Here is a 20079-nt window from a genome sequence, read left to right as displayed (position 1 = left end):
TCCTATGATTAGTGAAAACGGGCATAAGTAATCTAGTTATTACTAAGTAACAGCCTTATAATATAACTAGCAGAGTCCCGAAGATTTCTCATTTCATAACAGAAGGTACTTTAAATACTTCCACTTTTCAAACTTTCGTCTATTGTAAGTTTTTATATTATTTCTAAAATAGGAGCAACTCTTCTAACGTTACGAGTAGGTATATAATAACGGATAGTATTTGCAGTACAATTAAGACTTGCTGAAGAGTTTCTGAATTCCTCTCTGCTTAACAATGTATATTGTACATTCATAATATTCTGTCTTTTTTACAATATGTTTAGGTCAAAACGAGACGTCAAAGTTTACATCCTTAAATCGGTGAATGTAGGCCACATTAGCGATTGGATTGTACATAACTTTTTGTTCTTTTTGTCAACTTGTCCGGTGACTCTATATCTTTTATCTGGTATAAGCTTTTTAAATTTTCTTCATGTTGTACCAATGTATATTGAATCGATAACTAGAGTATGTGAGTCGTAGATTTAGAAGACTGGTTATGTTTTGTGCTGACGATATGACATCTTCAAGCGTAATGTTTTTATTATAAGTTTCCACTTGTAAGTCACCAGCTCTATATTTAAAATGGTTTGCTTATATATTCATTGTTTTTAAACTATTTATACAAAATGTTCGTTGAGCGACATATCGCTAATGTGACCTGATACCATTTTCAAACTCTTTCAATGTCTGAATTCCGAACAATAGTTGAAAATAGAAGAATTTCAAAGATTTTAACATTCAGCTAACATATTTTACGGTTGGATTATTAGTATTAGGCATTAGTCTCTATAGGGCTTGCAAATGGCGAACCTGTGGTTCATGTGTTGGCTGTAGGAGCCAGAGTGCGAGAACTTCTTGAGGCATTTGCAGCACTGGTAGGGCTTCTCCCCCGTGTGTAGGCGTTTGTGCTCTGTGAGGTGGTGCTTGTGTTTGAAGGCTTTATCACATTCCGCGCACTTGTAGGGCCGTAGACCTATAAGAGGAGAAATTACTTTAGTTTTAGATATAACGTTGTCTCAAATAGAAAAATGTCATGAATAAGAGTTACCCGTTGAGTGACGTTCTAAAAAGTTTTACGTTTTCAGCGAGGTGGTTATACAATTAACCAACTATAACAATGGCCTATGCTAAGTCCTGGTCTGTGCTTGTTTTTATGTTCTAAAGATCAATTTTACCAAGAAATATACAAATAATTTTAGGATTGTATACTAAACAACTAACCTGAGTGTTCATATTTATGCCTCGCGAGAGAGCTCTGTTTGACGAATGTTTTGTCGCATTGGTCGCACACAAACTGCCCCTCTCCCTCCTTATAATCGCTCTTTAATTTGCTTTTTTTAAGTACTGGTCCATCGTCATCGAAGTCGTTTTGTGAATGTAGACCGTCGCTCCAATTCGGCCGATCGTAAGCTGGACTGGATTCATGCCTGTTCTCTGGCATGTGCATGTTGAGAATCGGTGATCGTCCGTTCGTCAAATCATTGTACTGGAGCAGCTTGTCCATGGGCATCAAAGGATTCACTGGCATCTTTTGCGACATTAGCCTTTTTTGTCCATTTATGTTTTCTCCCGGTGAAGGTGACAACCGAAAGTCGATAAACGATGAGGAAGAACAATTGGAATGTGGGTACGTGTTTAAGTAGTGGGGTCGGTGTGGCGTCGTACTCCGTGAAGACTTCTGACTTAAATTAACGGCTTCTTCGGAATCGGAATGTGTAACAGAAATGCTGCAGGGTGGCGAAGGCGCCGGACTAGACGTAATGGACGCGCTCGATTTTTTTGTAGATAAATCTAACGGCTGGTCGGGCATTGCGACCACTTGCGTCATTCTTCGCACTCTGGCCCTATTATTTTGGAACCACACTTGGACAACCCTGTTGTCCAGGCCAATTCTTTGAGCTATCTTTTTAAACTCTTCCCTGTTTGGGCGAGGATTTACAGCGTAGTGTTCTTTCAGCACTGTTTGTTGCTCTTCGCTTAGCGCCGTGCGAACTCTTATTTTTCTATCGCTATCGTGCAAGGAAACTTTGTCTTCGAGGTCATCCTTTCCATAGTCTTCATCTTCACTTGCACTCACTCCACTCTGTATTGACGCCCGCATTTCGGCTTCTAATCTGTTAAGTGCTACTGTTTCAGCCACTTGAGCCGCTAACCCTTCGTGTTTTCTGAACATATTTCCGCATAATTTTTCATGTTCAATAAGGTCATTATGACTATTGAATGAAACATTACACTTTACGCAGAGATAGGGATCTTCAGGTTCCTGTTTCACTGTTAAATGCGGCGCAGAAGGAGACTCTACACTAGGGCAAATATTACCCGACATTGGAGACAAGCTTTCCATATTAGCTGTAAAAAAGTGTTTTGTTACCGATGCATTAACGGATTTTAAAATTGTGTTGAAGCCTGATTGATCAACTCTAGTACCATTATCATTGGCTGGAACGGACTCGAAAGCTTGAGACCGTAATATTTGTTCACTGTCTCGGTCTTCTTGTTCCTTCTTAATGGATATATTATCATCTTCCTCAATATCCATTACTAGCTCAGCGCTGCCTTCGGATCTTTTATCGTCTTCTTCTGTTACTTCTTCTATTAAATCTTCGGGGTTTGGACCAAGTGGACTCATATGTTTTGGGCTTGGAGATTCAATCTTTCTCTGCGGGTATTGTTGTGAGGCTAGCTGCTCAAACAATTGGCTCAACGAAGCCGGAAAGGTGTAAGGCGCTATACCACTGGCTGGACTCATGGGCATGCCCGGTGGCATGTAGAAAGGATGCATTCCCGGTTGCCCCACAGGTGGACGGTGGAAGTTGTTTTCTTGGGCTGACATTGATGCAAAAAATGCAGCTGCTGCTTCATTGTATTTTGGCAGTATCGGTAAAAATGAGGAATTGTTTGGGGCTATGTTGTTATTAAGTTGTGACGCAACCAAAGCATTCGTTCGTTTGCGTGAAGAGTTTCTATCTGGATTTAAAGCGGGGTTATTGGGCTTTATCCTTCCCATCTTGAGGTTCATAACAAGACACTTCTTAGAGGTCATATGCGAGGAATACGAGCCGGAGTGAGAAAATTTCTTTCCACAATTAGCGCACTCGAAGGGTTTCTCGCCGCTGTGTATTCGATTATGTTCTTTGAGGTGATGCTTAAACTTAAACGCTTTTTCGCAGTCGTTGCACTTATACTTCCGTATTGATGCGCAGTCGATGTGACTTATCATATGCCGCTGCAGGCGGTAAACGTTGTCGAAGCTTTTCGGACATATTTTGCAAGACTGTGGACAAAGAGAGAAGATCGGTTAGAAATTATGAAATGTGTGAGCTATTGTCGGACATTTCAACTTCACATTTTTAAAAGTAATCAGTTAAGACCACTCAGGCCCTCTTGCACCATGAGATTTTGATAGAATGATAGTTTAGCCGCGTAAAGTTTATGAAGTAAGTATCAAAATCAGAAGTGAGTTGTGCATAAATTGAACGAATGCCAATTTTAAAAATGCGTAGCAGCGAAGCCATATGTATTATATCGACTCGCTGCATTGTAGGTATGCTTACCATAAATATCCCACCAATTACTTAAATGAGCATTATTCAAGGAGCAAGACGATCTGTTCGATATCGACTTGCATCATTAATCGTCATACTCAGGAGTCAGTAGGCATTGCTAGGGTTTAAACATCTTCTTTGATTTAACCGGCTGAACCCAGTGACTATCATGCGCCCTGTAACCCTGCACTGAAATATCATTCAATCAAAATCAAAATTTTGGGGGCACTTAAACTGGGCATCTACTGTGTTCGCGATCCAGTAGCATTCCTTGGTCCTGTAACACTCATGTGTAAGCGTTAAAATCACCACCATTAGAAGAGTAGCCTTAGTATAAGATTTTTTGCTTGCAATCCAAAAGTATATTTCGAGTATGGAAATATTAGAACAACAATATTAGAAAAGCTCAAATTTTTAAAAACGAGCTAGCAAGCTCGTTTTTAAAACAAATATTAGAAGTGGAGGATTTACAAGTCTAAAATAAGTGACATTAGGTCCATTGTACTTTGACGATATGGAGTTTGATATGCGAAACTTATCGATTGCGAGCAAGAAAATCTTCACGAAGGTCGACTTGTTACCCATTCTAGGTTTTAGACGCTGGGTTCGCGAACACCGTAGACGCCGTCGTTGGTGAGTTGTGTCAGCGTTCGCGCCCTTGCGCCCGTGGCCTGAGGCGCGGGGCGCGGGGCGGCGGGTATATAGAATGGCACTGACATATTTGACGCTATCCACCTGAGTGCTGGGCGCGTGCAGGGTCTCGTGCCGCTCGAGCTGCTCGCGCGTGGGGTAGGTGCCGCGGCAGTGGCTGCACGTGTGCGGCCCGCCCGGCCCGAGCGGGGAGCCGGAGCGCTCCTCCTCCTCCTCCGGCGGCTTGCTGTCCGCGCCTCCGCCCAGCGGCCGGACTGCGGGCGAAGCGACGCATCAGTACACGCCTCGGGTAACCGACCCCGAAAGCCACTACTCCACTGCCAAGCGAAGAAACGCGGTCCCTCCAAATATTCTGAAGTCAAACGACCAGAGTGCCAAGTGTTTGCTTTTCTCGTGATTAACTGCGATTAATACGGTATCGAATGAGCGACATCTAGTGACATCACGGTTTACCAGTATGATAAATAGGTGGCGCTCCTTCGATATCACATAAATCTAAGTTAACATTCACGATCGAATAAGTAAATGTAGGTAAAAAAAATCGCATTTGGCACTCCGTTCCGTTTTTCTTATCCCGAATAACTTTAAAATGGTTCACGCACTAATAGTGTAGTGTAGTGTAGTGGCTTTGGAAGTCGATTCAATCGTTTTTAAGGTTATTTTAGTAAAATACGAAAAAACGTTGGTTTAATCTGTTTACAGAAGACAAAATTATTTATATTACTCGCGCACGTATCCCTCGGTCCGTTCAACTAAATACGAGTAACTCTGTACCAAAAATTAAGTTGATTTGTTGCTTAGTTCGCGCGTAAGGATCAATAAACAAACACACATGCGCATTTATAGTATTTGTGAGGATTGTCATTTTGAATTTGAATTTGAATTTTGAAAATACCTACAGCGTTAGCACAAAGAGTGCCAGTGGGCTGGTCACGTTTGTCGGAGGACCGATGGACGTTGGAGTCGAATGGTCCTCGAGTGGAGACTGCGTGTCGGTAAACGGAGTGTCGGACGCCCAACTAGATGGAGCGACGACCTCCGAAAAGTGGCAGGCATCGACTAGATGAGGAAAGCCCAAAATAGGAAAAGTTGGCGCTGCTTGAAAGAGGCCTATGTCCAGCAGTGGACGCACAACGGCTGATGATGATGATGAGGTATACTTTCACGCATGGACCACACTGGTCTAATAGTTTGAATGTTTCGCTACGGGTTAGATTCCCGGGTCAAAATGGTCGTGCTATTGGGTTTAACAAGCAAAAAGTTTTAGTATGAGGTTTCATTAAGCGCCTAGCACCGTAAATCAAGCGGATTTGATACAAATCCACTGTAATATAAATACACAAATAACCCCTTGGTCCAGGTGCGCGGTAAGCGTCAATAAAACGTGTTAAAAATAAAAGCAAACCCGCGCCCGTCGGGACATTAACTGTGCTTACACGTTACAATATTACACTTTTTTTTAAATTCAATACATTATGAGTATCGCCATGTGACACGATACGACATGGATCAAACGATAATACTGAAGCGCTACGTGATGATAGCGCAATCATGACTCCGACAGCCCCATTAATCGTCGTTAGGTACTGTTAGGGTATATAAAATATTATGCCCAGGGTGAAAATCGAAATTACTGAACCGATTTTAACTTTTTTTTGTTTAAATGTGTGTTTTGTTCCTACTTCAGCGATGGAATAGTTAAATCTCAATTTGCAATTGGCACGGGTCTCCTCCCACAAAGAGAAGAAGTTAAGGCCTTAGTCCAACACGCTTGCCCATAGTGGATTGGTGGACTCTACATACCTTTGAGAACATTATGTAGAACTCTCAGGCATGCAGGTTTCCTCACGATTTTCTACACCGTCGAACCGAGAGATATCTTTAAATAATTAAAACGCACATAACTTGGAAAAGTTAGAGGTGCGTGCTGGGATTCGAACTCAGCCCCCCGAAAGTGATGTCGAGCTCCTACCCACTGCGCTATCACCGCACTGCATTATATATATATATATATATAATAAATAACCAAAGTTACTGAATTACGTCTCAAAAATGTATCTCAATCATTTCTTAGTGGTTATTAAACGTAAGTACTACAGAGAAATCCTAAATTTCAAGATTATCATCGGTTTCCTTTCTCATAGGAGAGCAGGATTAGGGCATTCTATTACCACGCTGCTCGAACGCGGGTTGGCGGACTTTAAAAATAATTATCGCATGTTAGTGATAGGACAACAACGGTTTAACATGTTCTATGTGCACCTGAATTCCCAGCAATAAAGGTTAACATAAGGAATGTAAAGCTTGGGTGTTGGTTGCTCTAACTTCATAGCTAATGAATCATTCATTAATTTACTATTGGAGAAGGGCATAACAGCAAAATATCCGGCTCGTAGTTACCGCCATTACACTTCACCATAATGAAAACAAATATTCGCTTCATAGGTGCCTCTAAAAGGCCTAAATAAATAAGAGATTTAGAATATAAATTTGATAGAGCCTATGAAATTTGAAATAAAAATATTATCATAAACAAATTTAAGCGTTTATTTACCAAGCTTACATTTAATATTCTATCTTATTATTGGATTCCGATGTCTTCACCGCTTCGTCCCCAATGTTTTTTGTTATTTTTTTTATTCCACTACAAGTTAGCCCTTCACTGCAATCACACCTGGTGGTCTAAGATGGTAGCGGGCTAACCTTTTAGGGAGTGTGTCAGTCATATACTAATTCGCATAGCGGCACGTCTTTGTCGTTAAGGTGGTAACTAGCTACGGCCAAAGACTCCCACCAGGCCAGACCAGAGAAAATTCAGAAATTATAAATTCCCAAATTGTCCCGGAAATCGAACCCGGGACCTCCTGCTCAAAACCATTACGCCCGGGAGGTAGTCTCGTGACTTATGAAACATGTAAAATGTTTGTGTGGTTTTCAGTGTCTGGGTGTTTATCTGTATATTATAAGTATTTAAGTATATTATAAGTCTCTGCATATATCTGTATATTATAAGTATTTAGTATTATTCATAAAAAATATTCATCCGTCATCTTAGTACCTATACACAAGCTTTGCTTACTTTGTGCTAGATGGTGATGTGTGTATGTGTGTATTTATTTTAACGGTGAAGGAAAACATCGAGTGGAAACCTGCACTCCTGAGAATTCTCCATAATGTTCTCAAGCGTTGAAGATGATGATACACGACCAAGTGCCGCTGACAAGAGCTTACTTGTTAAGCGATAACGCTCACGAAACAACAATAATTCAATTAGGAGTCGGTTATTTTGGTAATGGTCGCGTTGCCGCGGAATATCGTTTTGAAACGGCCGCGAGGCGCGCCGCGACTCGTAAATCAAATATAATAAAGAGAAAAACAACGCGCTATGGCGTTACTACCTACCTACTCGCATTAATTAGTACCCGTGGCGTACTGAGCGCCCTGGCGGCGATCAAACGTCATGTCATGTGACGAACCAGTGGCGTCACAGAAAAGTCAGTAGGTATGGACCTACTACTTCCTGTGCTGCCATCCCTCGAAAGAGAAGGCTTCATAGGTGTACCCAACTTTCTAACCTGCTGCCGCTGAAGCTAAAACTGTATTTTTTTTGTCCGAATGTCTGCTTGTATCTTGGCGCCACACATTTTACAACAGAGAGTTCATAAATTTTATGCGAGATTTCCCACGACCACGGAAGGCTTTTACGGGTTTGCAACGCTGCCAATCAATGTGAGTTATAATATCAGAAAGAAAAACCTTCAAAATGTGTGTGTTTTTCTGCACCCGCTTTAGTTTTATGTACAATTCCTTCATTCATAGCTTGTTGGCTGTCAACATGTCGAAGTGTTCAACTACGAATCCCGTCCTTTACCAGCCCACCAGGCTTATAAACTGGCGGTGGTCACCCCCGTGCCTCAGAGAACAAGTTAAGCCGTCGGTCATCATCACTAACTTGTGATAATAGCCTAACTACTGCTGCCGACAAATGTAATAACGCGGAGAAAAAGATGCGAATTAAGTTCCGCTACTCGATAACAGATGGCGCTAGTAGTATGTAGAGACCATATGATATCTATGGAGGTTGATGTTTAAATCTGGCTATTTTACATAATATTTAATAATTTTCATTGTTATTTTACATGAAATTTCAATGTCCTAAATCCTTAAGCACATATCAAAAATAACAATAAATACATCGTGTAACTGTGTAGGTACATTGACGTTTCTTTGAATATATTAGTTTTCGTACCTTTTTTTTGCAAATTATATCTCTACAACATTCATCTATTTTAAATAACTTGATAGTAATTTTTTAAACGTCAAATTTGTGTATTTGTAATATTTACACTCGTTTGAAACGCTGGTTCTTGCAAGAAAGAAAAAACCGGCAGTTTCTTGCTGGTTTTTTCTATTATATATTTTCATAATTAGCTTTAAATATCCATAATATGAATTTAGCTGCAGACAGATAGACATTATAAGTTAATGATACTTATTTTCTAGGTTCTAGCAAACAAATAAATCAATTGTTATGCGTGTACGATACATTCAGACGCCATCATGAAGTGGGCCTCAAGGTTTTTGTTGATGACTCTTCCCCCCGCACCGTGACAGGTGTGGCCGCTAACCAATCATCGCCCGTTGTAGATACGTGCAGGAATCGTGGTAGGTAAGTGGCAAGTAGCAACCTACTGTTCAAGTGTGTGTATTTGACAATCATGTCCTAGAAGTGAGACCATCTAAAACGCGACTACTGAAAATCAAACTGAACATTTCTCAAATTTGTTCTTTGTCTTTTTTATTTAGACATAGAAAGTAATTTAAGAACTTTAAGAATCTTATTTTAAATCCTGATGCCTTTTATATTAACACAGTTTTATGGCCCTAGACCATAAAGGCGTATTACAGTTGTATGTATCATTCTTTTTCTGTGTTAAAAGGTTACTGTGCCAAATATGATCCGGATTTTTAAATAACATAGGCTTCCCCTCAGAGCAGGTTTCTTAATATCTTAAAACATTTTGGTTTCTTCAATATGTTTGAAAGCGTGTCGTGGATTTTTAAATGATTATTTCTAATTAAAATTTTCCACATAATTTTAGGGATTTACCTATTTAGAGATAATATTTATGTAAAATGTGGAAAGCTTTTGCTAATCAGTAGGTAGGCAAGTATTTCCCAAGTGATTGAGGAGTTTGTAGACTTTAATGAGGCTCCTAATGTTGTGTGCAAATAAGTGATTAGTGAAGTGGCGCCAATAGCTCCTGTAAACTACACGCTTCGGCTTTCACCTACCTATGACACATTTACAATAATAACGTTTATTTGGATAAAATTCCATAGCTTGTGATCACAGTAAGATTAAAAATATCATTTATTGTTAGGTAACAATTATCTTATTCAATATGATTAACTAACTCACTTAATAAGTAACAGTTAAAAGTATGTGGTCTTACTTGAATACGTTAATTTAATTAAATAACAAAACGCCGGTTCATCCAGTGATTCATCAAATAAATTTAATTATTAACGATTAATTGCAAGGCGGTGTTGTATATTTGGTGTTGTGTATTTGGTGTTGTACGGTGTAAACTATTGTGAGTAATCGTCTATCTTTCACTGCCGAGTTTTGTCTTTATTCCTCATATCTTTAAAGATTTTTATTAGAATGAAGATCTAATTTTTTTAATTGTACGAAAATCATCTTCCACATAAAAAAAGTGTTCAAAGTAACAATGTAAGCTATCCTGCAGGTGTTCTTTTATTTTATTGAAATAAGAAATAAGTAGTTAAAAATTTTACTATTTCTAGTTTCCATACAGATAAAACGCCAAGTGGTAGTTTCGTAGGCAACCATTATGTTAAAGATCCTCTTCATTCAAATCGATATACAGACAATTAATAATTATATATCATTTGTAAAAATAAAATGAATGACAAACCGTTTAACGGACAAATTTTTTTATTAGCCAATATGAACCTGGAGACCGCACTCCATCAATCGCTCGGAACAAAATATTCTATTTCTGAGATCAATCAGTGGATGATACTAACCAACATTTTATTTTTGTTTATTTATTTTCAACTTACGACATTATTTTACAGGTGAAGATATTTAATAAATAGGACCAACAACCTAAAATTTCCTAAAAGGTTTTGTAATTGAATGTTTTTACAAGCTCAGGATCGATTTTCCACCGAGATGATATCATAATTAGAGTATGAATTAAAGTTAACTCATTAGCTATCGCTGTATCCACAGATGTGAAGACTCTACAAAATGTAGAGTTAGTAAATACGAAATATAAACAACATTACCTAGTTCGGTTTTGTTTAACATGAGTTAATCTTTAACAAATAAATTAATAGGTGGTAGTTAGGTACCTACCTATCGCAAACAAATATTAATTAGTTGCTTATTATAGATCGTGGTACCTAAAAGATACCAACCACGTGGTTTCATACCAAATTTATATTACTGATTGATGTTATTGTTACAAATCGTTGTCAGATAAGCTTTCTTTTTATTCTGTTCCAATATCCTACACGTACCTAGGTACACTTGCTTTGTAAAGTTTTTGTCCTGCATGAATGTGTAGATACCTACCTCGATAGATATTTATGATTACATGATTTAGATAGTTTAGTCGTAATTAATTATTCTTTATGTGTGTCTATCTTCTAGTAGTATACATTATGAATCTTCCTTATTTCAAACCAGTTAGTTATAATAAAGTAGAGTTCAAATAAATGTAATACCCATAATAAGTTGATGTTTACACGCATTCTTTATCTGTAAGTAAATCGAGAAAAGTTATCGTTCTTAGTTTATTTGGTAGTATTCAAGGTACGTACCTACTAATTTTTAAAAATTGTAATAAGTTCAATATATAGTTATAATTTATATAATTATAATTATTTATATATTTAATCAACAATTTCAGCAAATATCGAAGACAGTTGGTTAAAACAACTCCAAGTTTACAAATTTATTCATACGCTTTCCGCGAACTTTTCTTATATGCAACGTTACACACGCAATCAGCCAAGTACAGTGAACGGCCCTATTATACCGATTTACTCAGAGGGTGTTGTTAAAAAGCTGTGTGTAAGACGAACAAACATAACACAGGCCGTGAAATTAATTAAAACTTAACATTGTTATTAATTATAAGATGCGCTTGAAACTAAAAACAGAATAAAATAATTTTTCGAGCAATTATTTTATTCTGTTTTGAAAATGTTCACACGAGTCCAGATTAAAGGCCAAATACATCCGCATACCTATTAATAAAATCGCGCGAATATCATTTGAAAGCCGTTCTTTTCTGCACTTATTTATGCAAAGTAATTAAAATTTTAAAATTATTTTTTAATACCAGGTAGGATACATATCTAACCCATAGATTAGCTTTTTAGCTTAATCTCAAATAACAGTTCCATTTTTTGTCTCACTAACAACACTTTACCCTATATTATTACCCACTCCAGACAGGCGGCGTTCAAAGAAGAATAAAGTGAAAATAAAGTTAAAAGAAAAAATAAAGTAAGTAAAAGCAAATGAATTAAAACAACATAATCATTTACGATTTAAGACGTTGAGGCTCCCCTCGACAAACGAAACTTTCTTTCAAGTCTGTGTATACCTGTTCCCGATTCTCAAGTGGATGAATTATATCCCGAGGGATCGAGGGGGACTAACACCAAGGTTATTTCTAATGAAGACGTGCGTACAATTTTATTTTTAATGTGCTAGAGGTGTTCGTCTTCACCTGTTTCAGTTCAATCGAATACGTTTTACGGGATGACTTGTTTTTTACATACATTTTTATACGACATAAACACTTTCTTATAAGCTGTCTATGCAATTTTAATTGCGTTTCCCGTACTTTTCACAAATTTCAATATATTTAAATGCTTACATTTCGGCCAAAACTAAATTAATGATATTATCTTAAAACTGTTAAGCAATTTTTAGGCGAATTTTTATTTAAAAATTAGTTAGACTTTGTTAAAAAACGAAAAAAAAGAAAAGTCTATTCAATACTTGGTTTGGCTGAAGTAACAATTTTGATTCTAGTTACTTGTAGAGGGTAAAGTAAAGTAAACAATTCAAAGTGGAGGATCAGAAATAATAATTATAACAATACTTGATATAGGATAAAAACAAATATGCAAATGAAAACAAAAGTAAAAGAAAGCTTACTTAAGGCCGCCAGCCGCCTGGCCGACGTGGTGGACGTTGGCACCTGCTTACTCCTCATGTCGGCGAGCCAATCGGCCGCCAGGCAGTCGTACCAGCCGCCGACTCCCATAAGCTGGCTATGCACTTTCATTGAGCCACAACTTCACACACTGAGCTACAACGACGGAGCCGTGTCTAGGTCGCAACCACAAGACAGAGTATTCGCGCTTTGGCAGAGTGGCTGACTCCGGTATGTTTAAGACGCACTAACTTGAACTTTCTGCAACCACTGTGTCAGTATTGGTACTGCAACAGCTGGTGAGGGTGTAGGGGTATTTTTGACGCACTTGAACTTTTATACGTTGCATCCACCCTGATAACTTGATAAAACGACTTTTTATAATTTATTAGGCGTGTTTTCAACGAACCGATTTGAACTTTGACGGTTTTTATCTTTATTCTTCTGTAACCACTGTAATGTCGTATCGCAGTTACAGGCCCTACTCACACGGGTGTTAATTATTTGTTATGCGAGTGTACCGCGACGCACTAACTAAACTTGAACTTTTAGCGTTGGACGTTCCGAGCACTGTGACGCCGAGGTGTCGCTCCTATAGTCCCAACTCACATCGACAAGCGCCCCAGACGTTGGCCAGGCTCCACAGGCGGTAGGAGTAGCTGTCACCATAGCAGCCGAACATCTCATCGGTTCTCGCGACCATGGCCTGCGCTCACACGTGTGGCTCGCGGCGCGGCGCGCGGCGGAATGAAGCCGGCCCGCCTCTCGCCCCGCCCTGCCCGCTGCCCGACCCCGCACCGCAGCGAGCAACCCCCACCTATACTTAATTAGTGAGCCCGCTGAGCGGAGCCGGCCCGTGTCCCGTGCACTACCGGTGCCCCTAGAACTCCGGCTCCTACTCAAATCCGTATGAATGATCGCGAGCCTGGCTGGTCGGTTCGTTCTCGCCTCAGATAATTGTATCAGTTCGACATTGACCATACCTGATGGTAATCATGATTTGCAGTGCAGCTATGCATTCGATGCCGGACGGTTCGAAGGAGGACTCGGCTACACGGACTCAGGGTACCGGAACGTTTGGGGTGGCGAAAGGACGAAGGCCGAGGTTGAGCTCTCCCACTGGGTCACAACTCACAATTAAACTAAGAAAAGTAAAATCATAAAGTCATGTTCCACTTTGGCATGGAATTTGTTAAACGTTCATGGACCAAGTACTCACTGGTCAAATTTAACAAGAGGAAGTAAATGAGTTCAAAATCCTCACGTAGTATTAGGTGAGGGAAGTAGGTAGAGCGGTTTGGCACTACTAAGGAAGTCTGTTTATTTATACACACGCTACGCTCCACCTTCCCATTCATCTACCTGTCTCTATTTAACTTTACAGTTTAAGATAGAACGGTGGTAAAAAACATATAACTGTTTTAAATGCACATATTGAGGCTAGTTTTAAATAACTATAGGTGCAAAATATTACGTTCTATAGCACTTATGAAATTAATTGTAAAAAATATTATTCATATGAAATTAGGTGTATTAAAACTAATTATATAAAATACTCACCGTTAAAAATTGCTTGTTTATAAGCATAGTAAGAAATAGCATGTTTTAAAAGACTCTACATTTAAGGCGCGGTTCGGCTTCTTGTCACTAGATGGCGCTGGGCGTCGCACAGTGTGAGCTTAACACAGTTGTTGAGAATGGAATTGATTGTAAACTCATATTGTGCGATGTAAACATTATAATGGATTTTATTAATGTTGTTGTATATATGCAAATAGTATGATAATGCCTAGTATTTGTAATTCAGATGAGGCATTATTATGAGGTTCTAGCTCCTTGTTTATTTCGTTCGCAAAATTGGATTTCTTATGGTTTATAAAAAGTTAAATCTTACGAATGTAGATACCTTTTGTTTCCGAGTTTAGTATCATATTATTGTAAGTTAAGTTAAGTAACAGGTTGTGAGTTCAATATTTGGATATTTCTAACTAACTTTAAAAAGTGAGAACGCTGTTAATGTATTTAGGTACCAAGTTTTTATTAATTTTCTTATATTTTTCTTTGTTTGATACTTATAACTTCTAAATATAACTTGATGACAATGCAATATTTACTTGCTTTCTTTACGATATGTATATACCTAAAATCTTATCTTAGAACAGTGAATAACATTAATTAGCGACTAGGTACTATCACACAATAAAAGTATACCGAATAATTTCTAAGTCCTACTTATGTATAATATGTATAACTATGTCATATTAATAGTAACTCTACAACCATATGCTATAATATATATATAGCGATTTGTGTTGCCATTAAGGTCAAACCTCTGTGGTTTTTCAATACCATTGTAGTCTTTTGTGATGCAAATAATGTATTTGATAAATAAATATATAAAAAAGGTGGACTATATTGTTCGGTCTTAACATGTATGATAAAAGCGTTTAGGTATGAATTGCTCTAACTCCATAGCTAAACATTAACTCGACTGTGAGATGGTGATAACAAAAAAAACTTGGCTAAGTTTGTTGTGGGCTCTACTTAGACCAGGGCGTGTTTGGAACCCTCCTAGTTTTAAGTTAAAGAATGCAGTTATCACCATCACTAACATTAGTATTAACATGTTAAATGTATGAACGCTTAATTAGGGCCTGTGATAAGGTCTACATGAATAAAACATTTTTGAATATGAATTTGAATAGAGTTAGTATTATGTTGTGCTTTATATTGGACATCGGTACCTACTGAACCCTCAGTGTCGATTGTGAACGATACTTCAGTTGCAACCTACCAAAGTTCCTTAACTATGGGGTTTTATCGAGAATTTCATAACCACCAACACTGAAACCTTAAAAATGATGAAAATTGAAAATTATCAAATGAACTTGCCTTGTCACAGACACATGAGGCTTAACACCTACGCTTCAGGTTACAAGACACACAGACGACATATATATGACACAAGACGCACAGAGCGTCACAAGACGTGTACCTTGCATGCCCTGCAAAGAGATTTTGCTGGAAATCGAATCCGGGTCACCACACACCGTCACCGTCAGGCATCCTTATATATATGGGTTTATTGAAAACCTGATATTATTAAGCATTTATCGTAGTAGAAATGAACAAAGCCCACCAGGAATTGGTAACGCTACGCTACCGGCATCGTTATATTGTCAACATGTTCCCTTCAACTACCAACCTTATGTACATGTGAGAGGATTCAGATAAGTTTGCGAGGTCCGCGTGTAATTTATCCGTTGTGTAACCTTTATAGTCAAAGACAATACCACCTTGTCCGCATGTGAGGCACACGTGTGGAATCGCTTCTTTTAAAATGTATTTAACGCTTTAAGCGAGCTTTAAGCTGTATTTCGAAACAGATGGATACGTTGAAGTCGATTCTGTTTTATATAAATATATAACCTGAAATGTAACCCTGGAAAAGGGTAGCACGATATTTAGACTTGTCAATTTCGTTAAGTTAGGGGATTTATGTACAACAGAATTAGCAGTAATATTTAAGATAAACTTTTGATTATATTATAATAAAAGCGAAAGAGGGTCTATTTGCTATATTCGGCAAATCTGGATTAAATTAGGCATTGATAGGTATAACTTTCATCCTAAAGAAGGATATAGGATACTTTTGATCCCAAAAAAAGAACCAGGGTAACGTTCCCGGGGGAATTCAAATTATAGTATTTGTTATGTATGCACAGCTGTGCATACATAACAAAGTTGTATTTTGGTTATGCTGTCGTTCAAATAATCATGAGAACTTAATAAAAAAGTATATAGGTATATATTATCGCCGCAGTAATTCCACAATAACATAGACACTTCACTTTTTATTTATTAAATAAGTGAACACGTGGTCTTCTTTAAGCTTTTAATGCGACAGTTTGAAAGTCACACCTCAGCATTGTGTGGGTAATTTATATTTTTATGGCTTTGTTTAGACGCCATTGTTCCAGCGCGGAGGTTGTACACCAGCCAGCCCACAGTGTGGCCGACATCTGGGACATCTGCTCCTTACCTTTTAAGACCATTTTTTTGGTAGACTAACATCTGTATCTGTTCAATCAAGGTAAGATGCAATTTAACGAAAGTTTTACTTGTGACAAAGTTTTACTAGTGATCCATCCAAAAATATTGTGGTTGAGCTCAGTTTTTATTGTTATATTCTAAGCGGTGATAGCCCAGTGGGTAGTAGGACTTTGACTTAACTTTCGAGGGGCCGAGTTCGAATCCCAGCACGCACCTATAACTTTTTTTAAAGAAATTAAAATATCACTTGCTTCAACGGTGAAGGAAAACATCACCTGCATGCCTGAAAGTTCTCCATAATGTTCTTAAGGGGTGTGAAGTCCACCAATTCGCAATGGGCCAGCGTGGTGGATTACGGCCTGTAGTGTACGCGGTGTCTTGTAGTGGGCCGGTAAATAATATATATAAATAAATAAATTTATAGTGATCGCAGTAGATGGTAGTAGTAACACTGAGTAAGAGAAGAGACCCGCGGGAAGACTACTGTATTCTGATTTTACTTGACGATTTAGATAGCTTTTGTGCAGATTATTGCTCGATTATACCCTCTACTAAACGACCAACGAAATTTCAGAAAATTCAGTCGCTAAACACACACCTTTAGAGTAAAATCGAAAACACAACTGTTGTACAACTGTCAAAGTTTTGTCGTCAACCAATTTAGAGTTTCAGTGTAATTTAAATGCAATATTTTAAAGGCAGGCTCTTTTCCTTTATAAAATAAAGCTTACCCTATGTTAACAAAGAATCCTCAAATGGTGGGTAATTACTTACCGTAACGTTATTTTAATCAGTTTGCTTATTTTCTTCTAGCGTGCAGATGTCGCCCTGAGGCTAGCGGGTTGGTGTTTTCCATTCTTCAGGACTTGATACACCTGAAAGTCAGATATAAAGAATTGAATGAATTAATAGTTTCACCTCTCCTCCGCACGGTTAACTATCAAATAACCGTGTCTCAACCGTGTATCAAGGAACTCCTACAAATGATTACAACAGAGTAGGTCTCAGGTCTAGCGGCATAAAACCGTAGAATTTGGAACTCCCTACAAAATACCTATGTCCAGCAGTGGACGTCTACTGGTTGATATGATTATGAAGATGCTGTCTCAGGTCTAGACGAGATCTAGAGTAGATGTGAGAGAGGATGAATGTGTCACTTAAGGCATGACAGACTTATGATGGTTTTTATAAATAATTATGGACTAGACCTTCGCTCACACCTGATAGTAGGTTTTTGATGATGCTGCCTAAGGATCTAAAATTAGGTATCTATACTCATGTATTTTTTGCGATTAGGCAAATAATATACTAAAGGTTTACGTTTAGGTATTAGAGCCAATTGGAATCCTCGTAAGTCATTAGTTTAATGTATACTGTATTTACGTATAGTAAATAACACCACCTGACTCATAGGAAAAAGCGATCAGACTTCAAAAATCTCACTGACACAAAATAAGTTGTTGTAATAGCTGTATAATTAACTACTCAGACTATATACGGCTTAGCGAAGCAACAATGTTTCACTTTTGTATACATGTATGCAAAAGTATAACGCGTAGAATGTACCAGTCTGAACCCAAATCAATTAGGGATAATTTTTCTCTTAAAAATGTCTTTCTATTAAATAGTTTTGATGTCCACTACTGTTTAACTGTATTTATTATTAGTTATCTAATTCAAAGTAATATACGATTAGAAAACGTTATATCCATTTTGGTTTACTTATTATTTCACATAGAATTCCAAAAAATTGAGTTGAACCAGAGGCTGACCAATTTTTTCAATAGCGTTTCTGTGGGCTAACGTAATTAGACCCAAAGGCAATGGCGGCCTAACGAGTACTAACAACAAACACTGACAGCCGCAGTAAAACGCATTTATAGATAAATATAGTTTGTCTTTCTAGCTGCATTTCTTAATATTAACATTTACTGCTACAAGTTCATAATAACCAATGCCTAGTCCGCTATAGGGTCATCTATCCTACTACTATTAATAGTAGATCGTTCAACAGGTAGTAAATCATTGTTTGACGAGGGTTTTAGGACTTCCAAAACGAAGGCAGCTTTGAGCGGGAGTCGAATACTCTACTTTTCGCATCTCGCTAGGCAATAAACTAGTCCACCAATCCGCACTGGGCCAGCGTGGTGGAATACGGCCATAACCCCTTCTCATTGTGGGAGGAGACCCGTGCCCAGTAGTGGGCCGGTAATGGGTTGATGTTATGATGAGGATGAGGCAATAAGCCTAATAAAGCCAAAATTAAGGGATGTATTGACGTATTTGACTTTTCACTACTAGGCTATTTAACAAGGCATTGTCTAGCAAGTGGTGTGAAAAATATTATAACCTCTAGAAATAGTTATATGCATTAGGTATATTTCATACACTGGTCTGTATATTATATGCATATACGCCGTAGGTATGTAATATTGAACAATGCATTTGGAGTGCACGTAAGCTCATGTTATCACGTTGCCCATGCCCACACCTACAGGAGGTGGAGCGGATACTCCTACACAGGCATCGTGTAATCTGCGCACGCGTCCGTCCACCGATAACACGCACACATGCACACCTCTGTAACGATGCCGACGCACACCGGCGCAGAGATAAGCGTTCCGCGCTGCGGACAAACGGCACCTGTCCGCAGGTGAGGTGGAGGGGACTTAATGTACAACGACTCTATTTTCCTCAAACTTGAGTTTAGCTTGTTTAAAAAATCAGGATTTTGCATCGTCAATCGTATTTCGATTTATTTGACATATTCTTTTAAATTTTTTTGTTCAGTGTGATGAGGATGGTAGCTACAGTGGCGTGCATAGAGGGTATGCACACCTTGTTCATATAAAAAACTTAAGGATTGGCTTTATAAGAGTTATAAAAAACCTACCCTTAAGTATTTATGACTTGAACTGGAGATTTCATTTTATATAATCTGCATACAATGTGCATACACATAAATGCATACAATATTAACATCAACTCAGCAGCCATTGCGTCGAGGCTTTTAAGAGAAGTTCAAGTTAATCCCTTATGCTAAAGTTACATACGTAAATTTGCCAGATTTGTATGAAGTTCTCGAATCATGACATTATATCATCCATACTACGAAAGGCTAGGACACTTTAAGATTAAGATTTAGAGAAAAGATTAAACACATCCCGAATCTTTTTGCTGTTGCCATAGTAATCCGAGAACCCATTTGAACATTACAGACGCTATAGTTGTCATTGCGTAATTTTGAAGTTATACTCCTCTGGAGGCGTTGGGAAAAAATCATGGGAGTGCAATTACACGATTTTAAAAGGATGAAGGTAGTTGCGAAAAATGGTTTGACACTGTACACTTTCAACTGTCCAAGTCTGCGGGCTCATTCCGGTGATTTAATTGATTCAATTGTAAAAAAATCTTAAATTTTAATGTTTAGAGAAACTTGATGTTCCCGTAATGACATAACAAGATAATGCGTTATAATAAAACTTTAAATGTATTAAATACCTCTTTTCTATTGTTAGTGTCGTTTTTTCTATGAACATAGAATAAGGCGTAAGATAAAATTTTTGAAAAGAATTTTATCTTGT

At 38.1% G+C, this 20079-nt stretch overlaps 1 protein-coding gene across 2 annotated transcripts; it reads right to left on the bottom strand.

Annotated features, from left to right (window-relative positions):
- On the bottom strand, positions 1–12850 carry LOC120626254 (zinc finger protein 1). Of its 2 annotated transcripts, none has more exons than XM_039893679.1 (4): positions 12445–12850; positions 4305–4492; positions 1264–3316; positions 1–1015 (listed from the first exon to the last, which is right to left on the bottom strand). In XM_039893679.1, the coding sequence occupies exons 1-4, from the start codon at positions 12572–12574 to the stop codon at positions 822–824; spliced, it is 2565 nt and encodes an 854-aa protein (XP_039749613.1). In that variant the 5' UTR covers positions 12575–12850; the 3' UTR covers positions 1–821. The 2 variants fall into 2 exon arrangements, with proteins under 2 accessions (XP_039749613.1, XP_039749614.1); XM_039893680.1 differs by having other exon boundaries at positions 4323–4492.
- Positions 12851–20079: the final 7229 nt, after the last annotated feature.

This window comes from Pararge aegeria, chromosome 9 (genome assembly GCF_905163445.1).
Source record: "Pararge aegeria chromosome 9, ilParAegt1.1, whole genome shotgun sequence".
NCBI classification, from domain to species: Eukaryota; Metazoa; Arthropoda; class Insecta; order Lepidoptera; family Nymphalidae; genus Pararge; species Pararge aegeria.
Note: the sequence above shows the minus strand (reverse complement) of the source record. Positions and strands in the feature narration are given on the sequence as shown.